General features: G+C 32.4%; 1 protein-coding gene across 10 annotated transcripts in view; it reads left to right on the forward strand.

Moving 5' to 3' along the window:
- The window catches only part of RFX3 (regulatory factor X3), a 321,175-nt gene that overhangs the window by 236,930 nt on the left and 65,112 nt on the right, over positions 1–19,133 (forward strand). For 7 of the 10 annotated variants that reach the window (XM_063649555.1, XM_063649556.1, XM_063649557.1 and 4 more), the window contains 3 exons: positions 1,369–1,443; positions 9,766–9,947; positions 14,738–14,857. In XM_063649555.1, the coding sequence (XP_063505625.1) occupies positions 1,369–1,443; positions 9,766–9,947; positions 14,738–14,857 (377 nt within the window). The remainder of the gene's footprint in view (positions 1–1,368; positions 1,444–9,765; positions 9,948–14,737; positions 14,858–19,133) is intronic. The other 3 variants (XM_063649559.1, XM_063649560.1, XM_054500972.2) reach the window with 1 other exon arrangement.

A 19,133-nucleotide genomic window follows, 5' to 3' on the forward strand; every position in this document is an offset into this window, starting at 1 on the left:
TCAAGAATTTTTTTATGATTTCTTAACCTAACATACTCTTTTCAGTATTATGTTTTATTAACTCCAGGGAAGAATTAGCAACGTGGGAAAATAATGTAAAATAAAATTAAAGCTATTAACTCCTAAGTTGTTTAGAAGAAAATTAGATTTAATGTTGATATAATTGATAACTGAATATTCTGTGTATAAAGTGTTTTACCATAAAGAAATTGGAAACTTGGTAGAAAATTAAGACTTTGCTATAGATATTACTGCATTATTTTTCTTTGGGAGGGGGCAGTATGTTAAAATTTCAAGGCATTATCAGTTTCCATAGCCAAAGTATAAGAAAGTTAAATATGTTTTAAAGCTCTAAATATTTTTATAACTGCTTATACTGAATTGTTGATATAATCAGACTGTTAATAATAATGAAATCAATTTTCTCTCTTAAATTGCATGGTGTGATTTTTTTCTTTTGAATTTAGCTAATATTGTTAATATAGCTCAGTATCCAAATACATGGTGTTCAGTACCTGTTTTTAATGGAACATGCAATACTATCAGGAGTTGAAAAATAGATAACTTTAAATATGAGGTTATTAAGAGTGTATCACATTTATCAGTAACACCTGGTACTTAATTAATAATTGCACATGGTATGCTGCGATTTCACGGAATAAAGCTGTTTCTGTGATTGTCCCTTCTCTTTGTTGGCTCTGAATTATTTTCTCTTCTACATTCCATTTCTGCTGTCATTTCTAATATTTCTGCCTTAACACCACATCCTAAAATATAATGTAGGGACCATCATTTTACTTCTTCATATTTGTTCATACTAATGACCCCCTACTTCCATATTTTAATACAGGATTAATGGAGGGATGTATGGATTTAGTAACTTTTGGACATTAATGAAAGAATCTTTGTTTATTTGCATTAAAATATTAATGCATATTAAACTCAAAATCTGCAGTATGATTTTCCTTTCATGAGAGAATAGCACTTATATTAAATACTCTTTAGGTGGGAGACTATTTAGAAGGAGAATAGTTACTATCCCACATCCTGAACTATGAAAGTCAAGAATGTTTATTCATAAGAAGAGAAATCCACCGGGGTTCCTGCTCCTCAGGTCTCCATTCTGATTATAATTATGGAATGTTCAAAAAAGGTTTACTTTGTGAATGGGCTTATTATTAGTGTGCATATTTTTATTTTATTCTCTGGAGGGTGGGGAAGAAGGGGAGAAAACACATTAAGTGACAGCTGTTCATTAACGACCATTGAGGAAGAAGTTGAACTTTAAACAATCTATCAGAAATTCTCTGGTCAGCCTTTTATTACTATCTTGTCTTGAGCCCTTTTTTTAATGACATCTATTATCAGATTGAAATGGCGATTGAGACGCTGCAAAAGTCTGACGGTCTGTCCACTCACAGAAGCTCTCTTCTCAACAGCCATGTAAGTTGCCTCTTCTTCATGTACACTAATCTCTTGCTTGTTCTGCATGTGTTGCTTGCCTCTAAATGCTTGTTTTATTTATTTACTTATTTATTTTGCTTCTTAACCTTCCTTTCTCAGCCCCTTATGATCTCTGGTCATTTAATGGCTATTTTGTACAGTGAAATATCCAAAAAATAGAGTCTCCAGTATAATTTATTAGGTTTCTGTACTCTTTGGGTACAGATATAATATTTTCAAGTTAGTAACAAGTTGCCATGTATTTGTACAAAGTAATAATAGTGATTTTCAATATTTAAAATGTTCTAATTTGATATTTATTTACTATGAAACAAATACTTGTAATCTGCATCTCTGTCAAACAGCCATGTCTACTTGCGTGACCAGTAATATTCTTTAAGTAGAAAAAAGATGATTAATGTCAAATCCAATGATAAACTGTTTGAAAATGATTTGTTTACCAGTAAGACTATGTAAGATGGGCAGTAAACAACCCCATAGTTGAATTCAGGTCCTAAGACCTAAAGAGAAGTGAAAGTGAACCAAAAGAAAAAGTGAGACTGTCTACAAGCCATAAATTGCTAATAATTGAGATAAAACTACCATTACTATGTCCTGAAGCTGTTTCCTGTTATTCAGATGCAGATATCACTATGACACTGGTAAGTGTAAGAAGGGTGATGATAGTTTTGTGAAATTATAAACATTTTTATCAACTGTTCCCATGTGGGAAACCAATGAAAATGCTGAATAAAAATTTGTTTTGTTAAGATGATTTCTGAATATATGGAAAAAAGTAAATAGACCCATGGTTTAAATTCGTTTTAGATGGATCTTCTGCTAACTTAACATTAGTGACATTTTAGTTTAGAATTTTCTCCCACAACTGACAATTTGTTCTTAAATTTAGGGATAAAGTATTATGACTTCTTATTTCTTTTTCATATTTTATAACTGAAAAGCTTGAAATTAGATCACCCAAATGAAACCATTTTTTTCAATAAACCTAAAACTTTTACTCATAGAAAATGTTTTAACTGTGTTTTTTTAAGTATTTGATTTTTGAAACATTTTAATTTTATATCTTAAAATAGCACTAAATACCTCCTTATGTTCTTACACTTTGTTTTTAGATAGAGTATTTTGTCTTGTTTCTTTTTTCAAAGGAAAGTATCGTGGAAAACAAAACCATATTAGCCAACTTGGAGAACGCATATAAATTTGGTGACAAATTATACATACAAACTTAAACATAATAGTATATATTCTGGCCCTTCCTTTTGAAACAGTTTAAGAAATATAAGTTTTTTCATTTCTGAAAATTGGTATTTAGTATGTCACTCTTTTATGTTTCATAAGTATATTCCTGCTATGTTGGCATGTATCTGTGATTGCATTAAAGGCTGATTTCCTGTATACTACTAGGCTGTGTGTGTCCGGGGGGGGGTGATGATTAACTTATATTTATGCTTTGAAAATGGGAAGTGAAATTGTTCTTCCTTTTAGTCAGAAATGTGCAAGGACATAAGAAAAAAAAAACGTGAAGTTTCCAGTTACCTGTTTCAGCTTTCAGACTTCCAAGTTGTGCTTTCATATTCAACTCAGGGTTCATTTTTACTTGACATGTATAAGTTAGTAAAATATGTTCTATATTTAATTTTAAATTTAACTTCAGTTATTCATCTTAATATTTTTATGAACAGTAATGGAAGTATAAGAACATGTTTTTTATATATTTTAAAAATGTATTTGTTGATTTGTTTGAAGCTTTTCATCTGTTAGAGATTTTTAACAATTATTTTTCTCTATAGGATTCATGAAAGAATGTTTAAGCTTAATAAATGTTTGAATTAAGCTGCATAAACAATGACAAATGTTTATTACTTCATGGCTTCATTTTTTTTATTACATAATATGTCTGATCTTCCATACTGCTAACGACTCCTAGAGACACTTCAGTATGTGGAAAGAGTGGGTGCAAATGTTGATAGTGCAGTGGTAATCTTTCTCCAGCTATCCTGATTCATTTTTATTACACCTTGAGGCACAGTGAAGTTCATTCAAAAATATATTTATAGTCAAATAAAAATGATTCTATGGATGGTTTATAAACAGTGGAGAAAGGATCAGTGCTTCTGCTGACTGATCAGTGAGGTTAGTTTCTTCCTAAACACAGAAAAAGATCCTGTTGTCTTTTTCCTCCTTGGAAAGTTGATGTGCTTTTCATGTTTCTGAGATTTATCAAAAACAACTGGAATTTGCTAGTGCATGCATTCTGGTTGATAACTATTTGCCGAAGGTATTTTACATTCTGTGAATCTAATTGGTGATTTTATGTTGTGTAGAATTTTTTCAGTGGAGAGATGGAGTTTTTTAAACATTGTTAATATTTTAAATGTCAGTAAACTATGTTACCTTTATTTCTCACTATATGGGGGCGTAATATAGAATTATTTGAGGTTTGTGGGATTCTTTAAGGTGAACATGAATTCCGCTTTATGATGATTAGTTCCCTGATTTATCACTGTCTCCAAAGGATCAATTTTATTATGTAAAAACATTGGGAGAAATTATTGATAATAATTAGCATCCCATATTTTACCTGTTTCTAAAGAGGGGTGTTAATCATGACTTTTGAGGTGAAAAGTCTATTCTCATTCTATTTTGGAATATGGATAAGCAAAGACTTCTATTTTTTGTTTCTATATTTGCTTATTCACAGTAATTTAAAAAACTCTTATTAAGACTAAATAAGATAAATAATCCCCTCTCAGCAGAATCCAACTTGATTGCTTTGCTTTACACCTTTCCACACATTAGAAGATGGGGTGAGGTATAGAATTTTCTATCCCATTTTCAACATATTCTTAAGAGAATTAACATGGTGGGAGTTATTTTAGTACCAGCATCTCTAATAGGCATTTAGTAAGTATTTATTGCAAATGGTAGTTCCAAGAAAGTAAGGATTTTTGTATGTTTTGTTCAGCAGTGCATCCCTAGTGCCTAGAACAGTGCCTGGTACATAGTAGATACTCACTAAATATTTGCTGAATGAATAAAAAGAAACAATAGAAGGGATCAGGCCTTATGTTACCTTCATTATTTAGGAATTCTAGGATGCCTTTGCCAATCATGTGTACATTTATTGTATTGTTTCCTTTCTTTTCAAGTTTGCTTCAAGTAGATATATATGTGAACATTGTTGGTAAAGGGGTGGTCTTCTTCTGGTATACCATCTGTGTAAAGAATGTATGGTCACTCAATTATTTCTCTATATGCAGCCTTCAGTTTAAGAGTAAATAACTCTTTTTTTCTCTAAACAATCTCATCTTTTAAAAAGTTCTTGCCAAGAGTGCCATTGTTTGTCTCCTGGTATTTTAGAATGGTACTTTAGATTTGGTTTTACAGAATTCTATTAGTCTAATAATTTTTTATTTAAATATTTTTGTTTCTAATTTTTTAATATATGAAGATGCTACAGGTATGTGATGTATTGTCTGCCTAAATCAAATTAAAATATTTAATTCTTTTCATTGCAGACAAGATTATTTTATACTTTTTCTCAGTGTTAATTAATATAAATTAGTATTTAATGGTTGTGGTGTGTTCACTTATTTACAAACTACTTATTTTACATTGTAAATTTGAATTCAGAAATGTTGTTAATTGTCCCCAATAATCTCATGAAATTTAAGGTTGTACATTTCTTTAAAATTCCATTTAAAATTTATGAAAAGCTCTAGCAGTCTATTTTATGTACTTCTCACAATCTAGCAAATAATTATTTCATGTTGTTTGCTGGTTTTAGCTACCAAAATACATTCAGCTCAAAGCAAAACCTTGTTTTTTACTCACTTTTCCTTGACTTTGCTGTATTGTAAATATAAGTTATTACAGAAATAAGGCCTGTCAAAATGCATATCATTAGTAAACTGAACCTAAAATGAATCCTGATGGGTAATATTCCATCTGGGAAAAAATGACAAATGTTACATTTAGATGTTAAATGGGCAATGCAATATTTATTTATTTTTATTTGTCAATCAGGATTTCCCTTTGGGAAAAACAGGAACCATTCATCTTTAATCTATCTTGATTGATACAGATTAAATGCAAAGGTTGAAAGACGCAATTATCTTGGTTTCCACCATTAAATGAGTGTATATTAGTTCACTAAATGAGTGTATATTAGTTCATTAGTAGAATAATGAAGTTTTAAAGTTAAAGGTTAAAAGTTCCTATGTTATTTTATGGGCTTTTGAAATCATTCCTATGTTATTTTGTGGGCTTTTGAAGTCAGCATACATTTTACAAGACATTTTATAAAAGAGCAAAAGATATAATAATTGTTTTGTTCTAAATTATTGAATGTTAAGATTGGGGAATACTAATGTCCAAATACATTGTATTAAAGACAAAACCAAGAAAACAATGTTTAACAAGCATTAACTTCCCTTGGGTAGCTCATAGAGCCTGTGCCTTTAAGTTGCACTTAAACTTACACAAAAACTTAACTGCCAAGTTTCTCTTACAGTCAAAGTAATGCTTTCTAATACTATGTTTTAGACACAAATGTCTGATTTATAATTCCATCAGTGTGTCAAAACGTAAAAGTTAAATACTGGCATATAGGATGGAGATTATAATCCCCAGCCACATCTCAAAGTCTTGTCTGGTGGATCCTTTTAAATCAATTTCTGTTAATATAGTGAATTTCTAGGAGATCTAGCCCGAGGTGGGGTAGTTTTTGGCAGTCTTCCTAGCTGGGACCTGCAGGGCTACAGCAAAGCCATCTCCATCGTTTCAGGGCTTTTACCTCCACTTGACTTCCTTATGCTCTCTCAACCTGCTCTCCAGGCATCCGGCAAGGAATACAGTTCCTCCTTCTGCATACAACCGGTAGGGAACAAAACGTAGTTTTGCTAGTGTCAAAGTGATAGTCATCAAAATACCTGTTCTTGTACCATTTTTCAAACTAACTAGTGATTTATATAAATCTATATGTATATGCATATATACGTATAAACAAACTGATTTTTTTGAACTGGTTTAGAAATGAAGAATTTAAACAGAATTAAACAGAATTTCTTCAGTTTAAGAATGTAAACTATATAAGAAGAACAATCAGTTTATAAAACAGTGCAGATTTTTTGACTTACCTAGCCATTTCAGAGGCCTGCATATCCAATCCAGTAAAAGCTTCACTTCCTGTAAATTATTCAATTGGGATATAAGTAATATCATTTAGGCTTCTAAGTAGTTTGTGCCAACGTTTGCTGTAATTATCTCACTATTTCTATGAAGAGTTTTCTTTATGAAGAGTGGTCTGATTAACCCATATATATATAAAAATGTAAATATACCATTGGACTCAAAATATTTTAAATTAAACTTTAATATTTGTACTAGCTTTTACTTTTATAAAAGGTAATTTATTACAGTATCCTTCAAATATTCTATTATTGGATTTTCTTTTTTAAATTTTGTAGTAAAAATTTTAATCTACAAGATAATTCCTATGATCATGAAAAATAAGTAAGCTCTCATTTTTACATATTTGTCTTATTTTTAAGTAATTAAATGTTGCAAGAAGACTAGTACACAAGTAGGGCAATTTTTTAAATGTTTTATTTGTTTCTGGTTAATTAAAATTGTTTTTATTTGCTTTTATCAGGCTAAAATTACATTAGATCTGTTTTTATTATTTGTATACTTTTGGTTGTAAAGTTCATATTATAAGATTGACTAATTCCATTTCTTTAAAAAAAAGCCCTTTAAATTAAGATTTTTCTATATGGTATGTCTTCGGTTCATTAGCAAAGGAAGCAATATTGAGTTCTTCACTCAGAAGAAATCATGCTATTATACCTTTGACAATATGCATTATTTTATGAGGATATGTAGATGTACATACAAACATATCTTTGGCATTTTTAACTTACACATACTGTGTGTTCCATGCTTGTGGATGTGGAAACTTCATTAGTTTAGTTGAAAAATACTACTCTGTTTCAAAAAGTATTTACATTTTTTATGTCTGCCTTTCCAGAATTTTTTTCTTTCGTGTCTTCTTTATAGTCCTTGATATCAAGAACCTATATGCCTTTCTTTAATATATTAAGACTGCCAGTAGAAGTTGATCAACCCTTGCTCTCTCTGGTATATGTACACAAAACAAGAACCAGCACTGTTGTACAATACAGCTCACTAGGGCTGCCATAACATCACTCAAGTGCTTCCCAATCTCAATCATTTTACCAAAGCATGTGGATAAAATATATGAATCAGGATTTTATTGCTGCATTTTATGTGTAGTCTCCCTCAGCTATACTTAAAGCTAATAAAGTCTTAAAAAAAAAAAAAACACTAAAGAGACATGCTCTCCCCCTGTTGTAGGCAAAATACTAATTTGAACCTCAGTAACTTAATTTCCCAATCAGACTGCCTTATCTCTTTTATACTAAATGAACATGTGTAGCAAACCTATTCTGTGTGTCACTTAGAATACTCAGAAATCATGTTTAAGCACCCCTGGAAAACTTGTTTACTGACAATCAAGTTATAGATGATTCATAACAAAAGAATTATTTTGGCCTGTAATACTTTTATGTCATTGTAAAAACCAATGTTTATTTTGTGTAATCTTTTTAAACTTCTATAGGTCAGCCATGTATATGTTAAGAGGTATTATGTGTGTTTAAATGTGCATATTCATTCGTATATGTGCCCTGTGAAGGACTTCAAGTCTTTCTGATCAAAATCTGAATTTTATTTTTAAAAGTACTCTGGTTTGTCTTGTAGATTTGGCGGCTATGTTTTCAAAGCCAACTATCAATATGGGTTTAATGACATAAGTTTAATTACATAAACATCATGTAGGAATATTTGACATTAAAATGGTTTTTGGAAATTCAGTTGTCATGACTAAAGTCAGTAATTCTGAAAATATTTTTAATGAATTTTTAAATTAAAAGTCTGAAAATTCAGGTTCTAAGTTTGATTGCAAATCTTAAAATATGTAAGCAAAATGGAGAAATTTTTTATTTATTTACATGTCCATATTATCATTTTTAGCATTTCATTGGAAATTCCTAGAGGACAAGGATGAGATCACATTCTTTTTTGCATCGCTAGATGCCTGGCACATTACCTGGCTCATGGTTGGTGCTCAATAAATGAATTCTTTGGCTTCCATAATTTATAATAACTTGAATTATATGTTAAATGTCAGCTCTTTATTACACCTGTCTTACATATGGCATGAAAATTTTTGTTGACACAAGTGATGTGAAATATTTATTGCTTTTGTGAAACAGTGGTCTGGAGTAATCAGGAAATGTGAATTGGAAACCAGACTCAGGCATGGAGACAATAAGTGACTTTGAGGAAGTTGTTTAAGTCTATTTCAGTTCTCCTTTTATAAATAAATAAACGAACAAAAAATTTAATTTTGCTAATGTTAAAATTCAATAATATAGACCTGGATTCAATTTTCTAAAATTTTCTTGTACATTCAGTGCTTTAAAGATTTTTTTGTAATGTACACAGGATAACATAAAACTTTAGAATGTGAACATAGACTGAAAAAGTATTGTGTTACCAACTACCATTGCAGTGTGCCTTCCAAAATTATGAATAAACACAGTTTTAAGGTAGAAAAATTAAAATGGTTGTAATAAATGATTCCTTTTCATTGCATGTAAACTCTTTGCCAATGTCTTGTCAGTTTATTTTCATTTGGGGAAGAAATGACTGAATTTTGTCTTTTCTGCTTCCAGAATCTGTCCCAGTAGACAATATTGTTATTATCTAGTGGTAATTTGAGATAAATTAAAATTCTATAAAAAGGAATGTAACTTTAATATAAACACTCATACCAGGCAGCCTGCTGTTCATATGTTATAATAAGCTAACAATAAAGACATACTGTTTACCATGCTACCAGGCTTGGTAACATATTTTGTTCTGTGGCAATCATATTTCTGATATTTATGACCAGTTAATGGGATTATTTGAACTCCTTGAAGTGGTGTCTATTTTCAAAATTGGAATCCATACAGAGAAAATTAGTATGTCTCTATGTGTGCTTGAATATTTGAAGAAATGGATATTGTCTGAGATCCTTAGTGATGTTCAGCTATTTACAGTGTTTCTGAGTGTTTTCAAAGGCAGATTACCAGCTTCTGAATTACAGCAGTTTACTCTATCATAAGACTTGATGAAGAACTTCTAAGTATTTCTGTATGTTGCGTTTGCAGTGTCTTGTAGAAATTTTGGCAAATTATGTGATTTGTCTGTGTTTACTGTGTCTTATTTCCCTAGCTCCAGTGGCTGTTGGACAATTATGAGACAGCAGAAGGAGTGAGCCTTCCCAGAAGCACTCTGTACAACCACTACCTTCGACACTGTCAGGAACACAAACTGGACCCAGTCAATGCTGCCTCTTTTGGAAAATTAATAAGATCAATTTTTATGGGGCTACGAACCAGGAGATTGGGCACTAGGTTAGTATTGAAAAATAAGATCATAAACTAATCTCTCTTTTTCAAACTAGGGCAATTCAGTATATTGTTTAAATAAAAGTACTTGATTACAGACAATATATAAGGAAATACATAGAATGAGCTCAGTTTATAACATCCCTAGGAAAAGGAAAGGACATTATTCAGTGACTTCTTTCCAAGCCAGAATTATATGTTGTCTAAAACATTAACTGAGCAAAGCTTTGAGAAGAGCTGATTCTCAAACTACATAGAAATTAGCAGACCAACCTGTTAATGCAAGATTTGCATATGGTGCTTTAAAACACACACAAACACATACACACACACACACACACAAAATGTATTCTCTTATTGAAAGAAATCATACTAATGATGATGAGTTAAGTGGCATAGTAAATGGAAAACTATGTATCTCTTGACTCTTGAAAAATTACATTTGTCTTTATAAATAACTGTTGGGATACAGTAAGAAACTAAAGCAGTTTTTGATTTCATTTCTGGAGACCAATTAAAAATCATTTGGTAAACTTGCAAAATATTGTTTAAATTCCTCAGTGATAAGATAGTTCTATTTTACCTCTTATTAGCCGCTACTTTTTTTTCTGCTCTTAATATGAAACCATGTGTATGTGGAAGGAAAAACATAGTATAGTTCAATTGAATTGAAACAATGTTAAGAAGTTGTTTCTCGTTTTTCTTCCTTTGGAAATAAATATGAATGTTTTCACTAACCAAAATATCATGAAAAGAATGCTTAGAACTCTGGGGCTTCATTTTTGTCTTTCCATATTTCTATAAATTATCATAAGATAAATATTTTAAGTAGCTGGACAGAAGGATATGGATGTTTTTAATTTCCTAAATCTTATAGAAATCATATAAAAAGTTAAAATAGAGATACTGTACTATACAACATTAGGTGATATACCCTTAATTAGCTATAAAGCACAACTTCAGAGTATTTTAGTAAAGAGTTTTTTTTTTCTTTTTTTTTTTTTTGAGATGGAGTCTCACTCTGTTGCCAGGCTGGAGTGCAGTGGCGCGATCTCAGCTCACTGCAACCTCTGCCTCGCAGGTTCAAATGATTCTGCTGCCTCAGCTTCCCAAGTAGCTGAGACTACAGGTGTGTGCCACCATGTCCAGCTAATTATTGTATTTTTAGTAGAGATGGGGTTTCACCATGTTAGTCCAGATGGTCTCCATCTCTTTTGTGATCCACCCACCTCGGCCTCCCAAAGTGAAGAGTTTTTAATCTTAATAAAATAAACACAACCTTCCTTAGTAATTGACTTCATTAAAAATGTATACCAAAAAGAGGAGTGAGTGTTGTAGAAAGAAAAGATTGATCTTTTTCTCACCACCACAAGACTCATGGCTAGGACCCCTATAACGAAAGATTAACAAGATAAAAGCATACAAATTTGTTTAATATAAGTTTTACATGACTGGGAGCTTTCAAAAATGAAGGCCCAAAGAAACAGAGAGAACTGTATGTATTTTATGCAGTCTGATGAAGTGGATAGTTCTGGAGAAACATGATTGGATGGAAAGGGGTATGATCTAATGGTTCTAGGGGTATGATCTAATGGTTCTAATCTGGGGGAAACTCAGCAAGGTCTGTTTTGTTTTGTTTCGTTTTTGTTTTTGTTTTTGTTTCGTTTTTTGAGAAGGATTCTAGCTCTGTCACCCAGGCTGGAGTGCAGTACCCTGATCTCAGCTCACTGCAACCTCTGCCCCCCGGGTTCAAGTGATTCTTCCTGCCTCAGCCTCCCAAGTAACCTGGATTACAGGCACCACCGCCCTCCACCACACCCAGATAATTTTTGTGTTTTTAGTAGAGATGGGGTTTCGCCATGTTGGCCAGACTGGTCTCAAACTCCTGACCTTAGGTGATCTGCCCGCCTCAGCCTCCCAGAGTGCTGGGATTATAGGCGTGAGCCACCACACCCAGCCCAGCAAGGCCTGTTTGTTCAGATTTTTCTGCATCCCTGTGTCTTCAAAAATAAGAATGTTCTTTTCTGCATGGTATAGGAGGACCCTTCTGGAATGAGGGTCTCATGACCTATTTTCAGGAGAAAGTAAGCTAGGTTTTATGGCCTGCTTCAGAGGAGAAGGAGTGAGGAGAATTTTTTCTGGTTTCTGTGGCCTGCTTCTGTTGTTTCTTCAAATGCCAAGGTGCCATAGTTTGGGATAGCATGTCCTAAACCCCTTCACTGTATCAGTTTTATGAGATTTACAAGGCCTGTATGTATTCATAGCATGAATTATTGCTTTTCTGTTGCATTCTAAGTGATTATACAGCTTTTAGATTGCTGAAGGTTTAGCTCTCTCATAAATATGTTTCCTTCTTTCTATACTTCAAAAGATAGTATATTTTAAACTGAAGAATGTGGTTGTCTATTCACACTAAAGGAGTAGTTTTCATTCCCTTGAGAAAACCTTTTTGTTTCTATAGTACTTTTTTTCAAAACCACTAAAATCATTATTTGGGGACCTAACCTACTATCTCCTAGCTGGTGGCTCTGTAGTTATGCATACCGTGCCAATATTTTGAATCTCTGGGCTTTATTCAACATTCTAATAGCTGTATTGTTGTGCTTCTTTTGTTACTGAAAGGGATTTCAATGGGTCCTATTTTGAGGCTCCATTCAAACGTTGAAACAAGTCTTTAAAATAGAAAGGGACAAAATTGGGGTTGTTTGGTTTTGTGAATGAGTAGAATCCATACTCTGTAAGTACGTATTGCAATATTGCAGCTTTTACTTTCTGATGTTCTGGGTTCCTCCCACCCCCAACTAGGTAACAATTATGAATTATGTCTCCTGTTTTTTTTTTAATTGTATGTAGTGTTTACAGTTAGGTTTGTGAAGCAAAGCCTAGAAAAATAAGAAGAAAATAAGTACTATGGAGGGAATTTAAAGAAATGAAGTGTTATGAAGATAGAATTCTTATGTAAAAAAACTGACAATAGTAGGAGTGAGGTACTAGACATTCTTTCTACCATAGAAACTGTTTAGTGTTTACTTTCTACTCCTAATCCAAGGAACAGATGGAAAATTAATGTAAATCATGAGGCAAACTAAATCAAACACTTTTTTTTAAGTGAACTATATGTAGAACTATTATTAATATTATCTATCAATAAAATAATCTGGTGAAACCACTCAAACCACAACCAGATCTTTTCTAAAGCTTTTGGACCTAAATAAACAAAAAGTAAATCAAATCACTGTTTTAAACAAAGGCAAATAAAAAGGTACCTTTTGTTAGATCCCATCTCCAAGTTAAGTTTGAGTAAAAAAGACCATGGATATGCTTCTCTCCCCCAACCATTCCCAATGAAATAAAAAGAACCTCTCCCTCCCAACCCAATTAAAATGTTAATTTGTAGGAAACCAAAAAGAAACTCGGCAGTCCATCTATTTGAGGTCTCACAAGAGAGGCATCATTTTACTTTGTAGTTTTGTCCTGTAAGTAATGCCTCCTGCTTCCTACCCTACCTCTACTCCCTACTGTCCTCCAGTTTGTACAGGAGAACGCCACAAATTGGGTATGTGGAATTTTTTTGGTTTTGCTTATTGCACCGTTCTGCAGTGGATTTTTGAGACAAGATCTAATCTCTGCAAGTAGAAGGCCTTTCTTTACGGGCATGAAGTTTCTCTATCTGCTTTATTGTGCTGAAAGCATGTAGGTATTTGGATGCCCTGCATTTTTTAAAAACTAGCAGCATAATTTATATAGTATAATTTTAATGTCTTCAAATATATATAAGGTTCATTTAATATATGTTTTTAAATCTTGGAAGTACAATTCTGCTCTATTTTTATAAAAAATATTTAATCCACACTCTTCTTGCATTTCTTTTTGTAAATGGAAGAAAAAGTTGGAAAAAGCACTGATGTATTGCTATATATGGACTTGTGAAAAACTACTATTTTCTCTTTGCAAGAATTTACATATTTAAAATGATATTTTGCAAGAATTTGCAAATTCCATTCAGAGCAAAACTTTATCATTCCTAATAGCAGACATGGTCTTTCTCATGAACATGGGGAAATTGTGACATTTTTATTCCAGGTGGAAATTTGCCATTTTCATAGAGAAATTTCCCCATCTCTTCTGTGACAAATCCTGTTTAGCCTGCAAAACTAACACAAATCCATAAAAACAGAAACTAATAAAATGTGTTTCAAAATCAACAGATTAAAGGCTTACTTTCTTTTTAGGCTTCAAAATATTAAGTAAGTCTTTACCACAACATTTTGTAACAAACAATTAAGTTATCTTACTTCATCATCACTGAAGTAAAGAGAAAAATGTCGAACTTATCCAGGAAAGTAGAATTAAGATTTTTTCTTTGTTCTATATACATGCTTTACAATAAATACGTATTCCATTGACTAATTTTTATTGGCCTGTTAACTAATTTTTACTGGCCAAAAACTTTTTTCCTATCATTACCCTTCTTAACTAAATTTAAAATAGAAATTTGAAAATGGAATGTAATTTGTATGGAACAAATGGACTGTTTGACTAATATTTAAGTGGAAGTTTATAAGCAAATATTTTTAGCAGGGCCTTTAGCTGATTGATTTAGAATCTTATTTTGATTCTTCAAATTTTATCACCATAAAAACATAAAAGTATTCAGAACAGGTTAATCATAAATATGTAACATTAATATACTGTTTTTACCAAATTTTTCAAGTGTGAAGTTTAATGGACATCCCATGTGATTAATGTTAGTTTGACTGACTGTTGTTTCTAATGTTTCTTGTTCATTAATGAAGAGGAAACTCCAAATACCACTACTATGGGATTCGCGTCAAGCCAGATTCCCCTCTTAATCGTCTGCAAGAAGACATGCAGTATATGGCTATGAGACAACAACCCATGCAACAGAAACAAAGGTAGACTCTGAAGTTATCGTTGATGTGTCCAAGCTATGTATTTCTTAGTTGTTCGGGTCTCCTTTTTTCTGAACAAATACCTAAGTATAAAAGAACGTTCTTATTGTTGGCATGCTTTCACTACGGATAGTTCTTAAATATGATTTAGAATTTCAGTGATCTCGCCTGTTTTCCAAATTTTTAAAAATTACTTATCAGTCAGCCTGTTTGGCCCCTTTTAAGTGTGACATCCCAAACTGTTCAGACAGGGAAATGAAACACAAAACACAAGGAGCATACCCAAGCAAATACCAACTGGAGAAATTTGTTTCAGTATTCATGAGCTTCTGACTTGCTATTCTGCACATCTCTCAAGTCATTCTTTTTGACACAGTATGAATTCTTGCAGAATGTTTGGGATGTCTTACATTTGCTTTGAATCCAACTTTCATAGATACAGAATTGCTGATATTAGAGTTGTAAGAGATCTCAAGCATTCATGAATGGATGGATGAATGATGGATGGATGGACGGATGGACGGATGGATGGATGGATGAATAGAATCATAGATCTTAGAATTGAAAAATATGTCAGTCTAGTCTGGCCTTAAGACCTTATGACAATCAAAGCATTAATAGTCTCTGTTTTTTCAGATGAGTCCCAGAGAGGTTAAGTGATTTGCACAAGCACATAATAAAGTTGCATAGCTAAGGGCCTTCTAGTCCCATGTGACTTATGTCACAATTTAGAGTAAAAAAATGAAAAAATCCTTTCCTCTTTACCAGCATAGCTCAACCAAGACAGTAATTATGATTTTTCTTTTCAAGTGAGCATGCAGAATTAGGTAGGAGAAAGGAGGCCTCTGCATAGGTCCCAGTGTAATGATCTGTAGTGATTAGTTGCCTTGGCCACATCTCCCCATCTATGCTAGTTCAGTCAGAAGCATTAACTCTAAGATAATGTCTAAGAAAAGAATATATCACACAGTAATTTTATACTATTTAGTCAGCCAATACTGATTGAGTCTCTACTGTGTGTTAAGCCCTGCATGCAGAGATAAGACACAGTTCTTATGTTTGAAGAGTTAAAAAATTAGAGGGGAGGCACATGGAGAATGGGAAAAAAAAATGGAATGCAGTCTGGGAAGTGCTAAAATAAAACTTTGATCAAGGAACCATCACAATACAGAGGAGTTTTCGGCAATATCTGGGAGAAAGGGAGATTGGGAAGTTTCTAGAGAAAGTGCTATTTGCGTAGGAACTTAGAGGAGTCATAAAAAGAGAAATATTGAAGCAGAAGGAAAATTCACCTAGCGGTGAAGTCCATGATGTCTGTGGTAAATGGTCCATGACATATTTAGTGAGGCTGGTATTACAGAAGGAGAATCAAGGAGGTGGTTGAGTAGTTTAGTGGGAGATGAGATCTTAAAAGTAGTTTGGATCATATATTAAGGGATTTGCTTGTATGTAAAGCTAGTAAGTTTGTTCTTTGTGCAGAACATAGCTTTGAAGCTATGTAAGGCTTTGAAGCAAAAAAATGAAACTTTGATTTTTTCTAGAGAGATGACTTTTTGATTTTGGGCAAGACATATTTAATGGAAAGAGACTGGAGGTAAGGATACTTGTTAAGTGGTTTTTTAACACAGTCATAATTTCCAGTGTAAGTGTACCAGGCTGAAGACTCAGTTCAAGATTGGCTATTATATAAAAGGTATCTTAAAGGTTTTATATTTTTTATTACAGATTCTCAATCTTATTTTTTATTTTTTATTGCTGATTCTTATTTTTTGATGTGTAGCCAGTGAAAAATATGAAGGGCTCTGAAAAAAATAATAAAATAAATTATAGAATAGTACCTCATAGAGTTGGATAGTACCTCATAGAGTTTGTGTGAGTTGCAATAAATTGTTACTGTTTTGGGTTATGATTGCTTTTTGCATCTGTTAATGGCAGCACTTATAGCCTTTACTTTTTGGTGTGATTTCTGCACTCATGCATAGCAGCACTACACAGTGGAGATGATGGTGAAATCAAGAAAAAGTTTGCTTCAGGAATAACATATACTCAAACTTAAGTATGAATAAAAACTTAATAAATTATACCTAGGACAGTTGAAGCCCATTATTTGACTGCAAGGAATTTGCTGTGATTTAACTGCAAGGAATTCTAGCAAGCTTTCATAGACATAGAAGCCTTCAAGGGACATTCTTTATAAAAAACCTGAGTTACATAAGTAAGGCCCAGTACTTTCTGTGGTCTCCTCATGAAACAGATTCTATAAAGATTAGCAAGCCATAAAAACCTCTGCATTCTCAGGATAGTGGTACTTGAGTTTGGAAACAGATAAAATATGGAGACATTTAAGAAATTATGTAAGAATCTCAGTAGCATTAATAAATTGAGTTTGATTCTTATTTCTTATGAAACAAGAGTGTGAAAGAACCAAAGAAGTACTGAAACTTCCTTTAATTTGTTGGGTTTTTTTAATGATACAAGTTTAGGATTATAGACAGTTGCTCTTAAAATGATGTCTTGCTAACTGATTGCAGTGTTACTGTTGCCAATTGCATGGGCCTCTCTTACAGGGCAGCAGGAGTCTTCTGTGGTCTCTCTGAAGCAATCTGTCCACTGACAACATTGATAAGCCTTAACTGAAACCAATTTCCCTATTGTGCAGAAATATTTAGACAGGAAAGAAGGAGTTTCTCTTCATGGGTGTGGACATAGACTAATTTAAGAATACTTGTTGAAAACAGTGGGAAAAGAACTTCTTAAAAATATATTTTATGGCTTAAAAAAATTTTAAATTTCAAAATTCAAATGATTCTACTGAATACAGTAAAAATTATATGAAGAGACTGCCAGTCTCTTGTAAAAATACAAATGACATGTGAAAGGTTTAAAGTATAAAATAGAAGATATTTCAAAATATTCATGTTATTTGAATACTTGAAGGTTTATTAAATGCATCCATGTGTGCTTATCTTTCATAATGTAAATTTGTTTTATATGTTCTTATAGTGAAGAAATGCAAGTCTATGCAGTGATTATTTTGTTAATTAAATATAACTTTTGGAGCTCAATTTGTACATTTTTCTCATGAATTTGGAATTATAGTCATTGTAGGGATAAGAATGGTTATTGTTTTTATATAGCTCACAATTTCTTGAGCTCCTTTATACAAGGTGTCACTTGAAGGTTTGATAGGGTGGTAGAGGAAATCTCCATTTATCTATAAATCCAATTCCCAGCAATACCACTGTATGGAACATAGCTATGAGTCTGAAAATAAATGTAAACAGCTTCTGATTGGAAAGCAGATGTCACAGAGCCTGCAGTTTCACTTAGTTGAAAAGATAAAGCCATTCTCAAGCCATTTTACCTAAAATAAAGGAGATTAGAGCCCACTTGATTCACAGGCAATCATGAACTATGACAGCTGGCAAGAATAAATACAAGTGGACAGGGTCTTCTGTTTACAATTATTCAGTACAACAGTTTGTGGACACTCTGTGGAGGGGCAAATGGACCTAGGCACTCCAGTAAATATTTCAAATATCACTCTAATGACTAAAATCTAGCCTAACACAATGTAACAACTGTTTTGCATATTGATGGCATTATGGGTAATCAAGGAGAGGTAAAATACCATGGTTAAGGAGGCAGGAGAATGTGTAACAGTTTTTTAAAAAAAAACTTCTATTGAAAATACTTAATATGAAAATAACTTTTTTGCACCAAAATGACGTAATCTTCGGTTTTTGACGAAATTCACTCATAGACTAATTTGTTTACCCTAATTTAGATAATAAGTAAATTAGATTATTATAGAGCAAAAAGGACATCAGTAATTTCCAACTCTTCAAACTAAGTAACAGTGTTTGCTGCAGTTTATTTTTAATAATGAAAAGAAGTACACAGAGAGTATTGGCACATATATTTTAGATATTTTTCCAAATTCCAGTAGTAAAAGCCAAATGCTTTTTTTTGATTATGCTTGGCTATGTTTGATCCCAGTAGCCATTCTCAAAATATTAAATGTCATTTATCATTTCTTCAACAAATACTTATTAATTGTTATTTGCATACACAATCTGTCAATCACATCTAAAAGACATAACACAGAATCATAGAATGTTAGAGATGGAAGGAAGAGATCACCTATCCAACTTACCTTCTTGATGAGAAAACTGAAGTCCATAAAGGTTAAATAACTTATCCATAGTCATATAGCAACCAGGATAAGAACTCTTGTCTTTATTCTCATGAGAATTCCACCCTCAAAGAGGTAAGATAA

Source organism: Pongo pygmaeus, chromosome 13, assembly GCF_028885625.2.
Source record: "Pongo pygmaeus isolate AG05252 chromosome 13, NHGRI_mPonPyg2-v2.0_pri, whole genome shotgun sequence".
Classification (NCBI taxonomy): domain Eukaryota; kingdom Metazoa; phylum Chordata; class Mammalia; order Primates; family Hominidae; genus Pongo; species Pongo pygmaeus.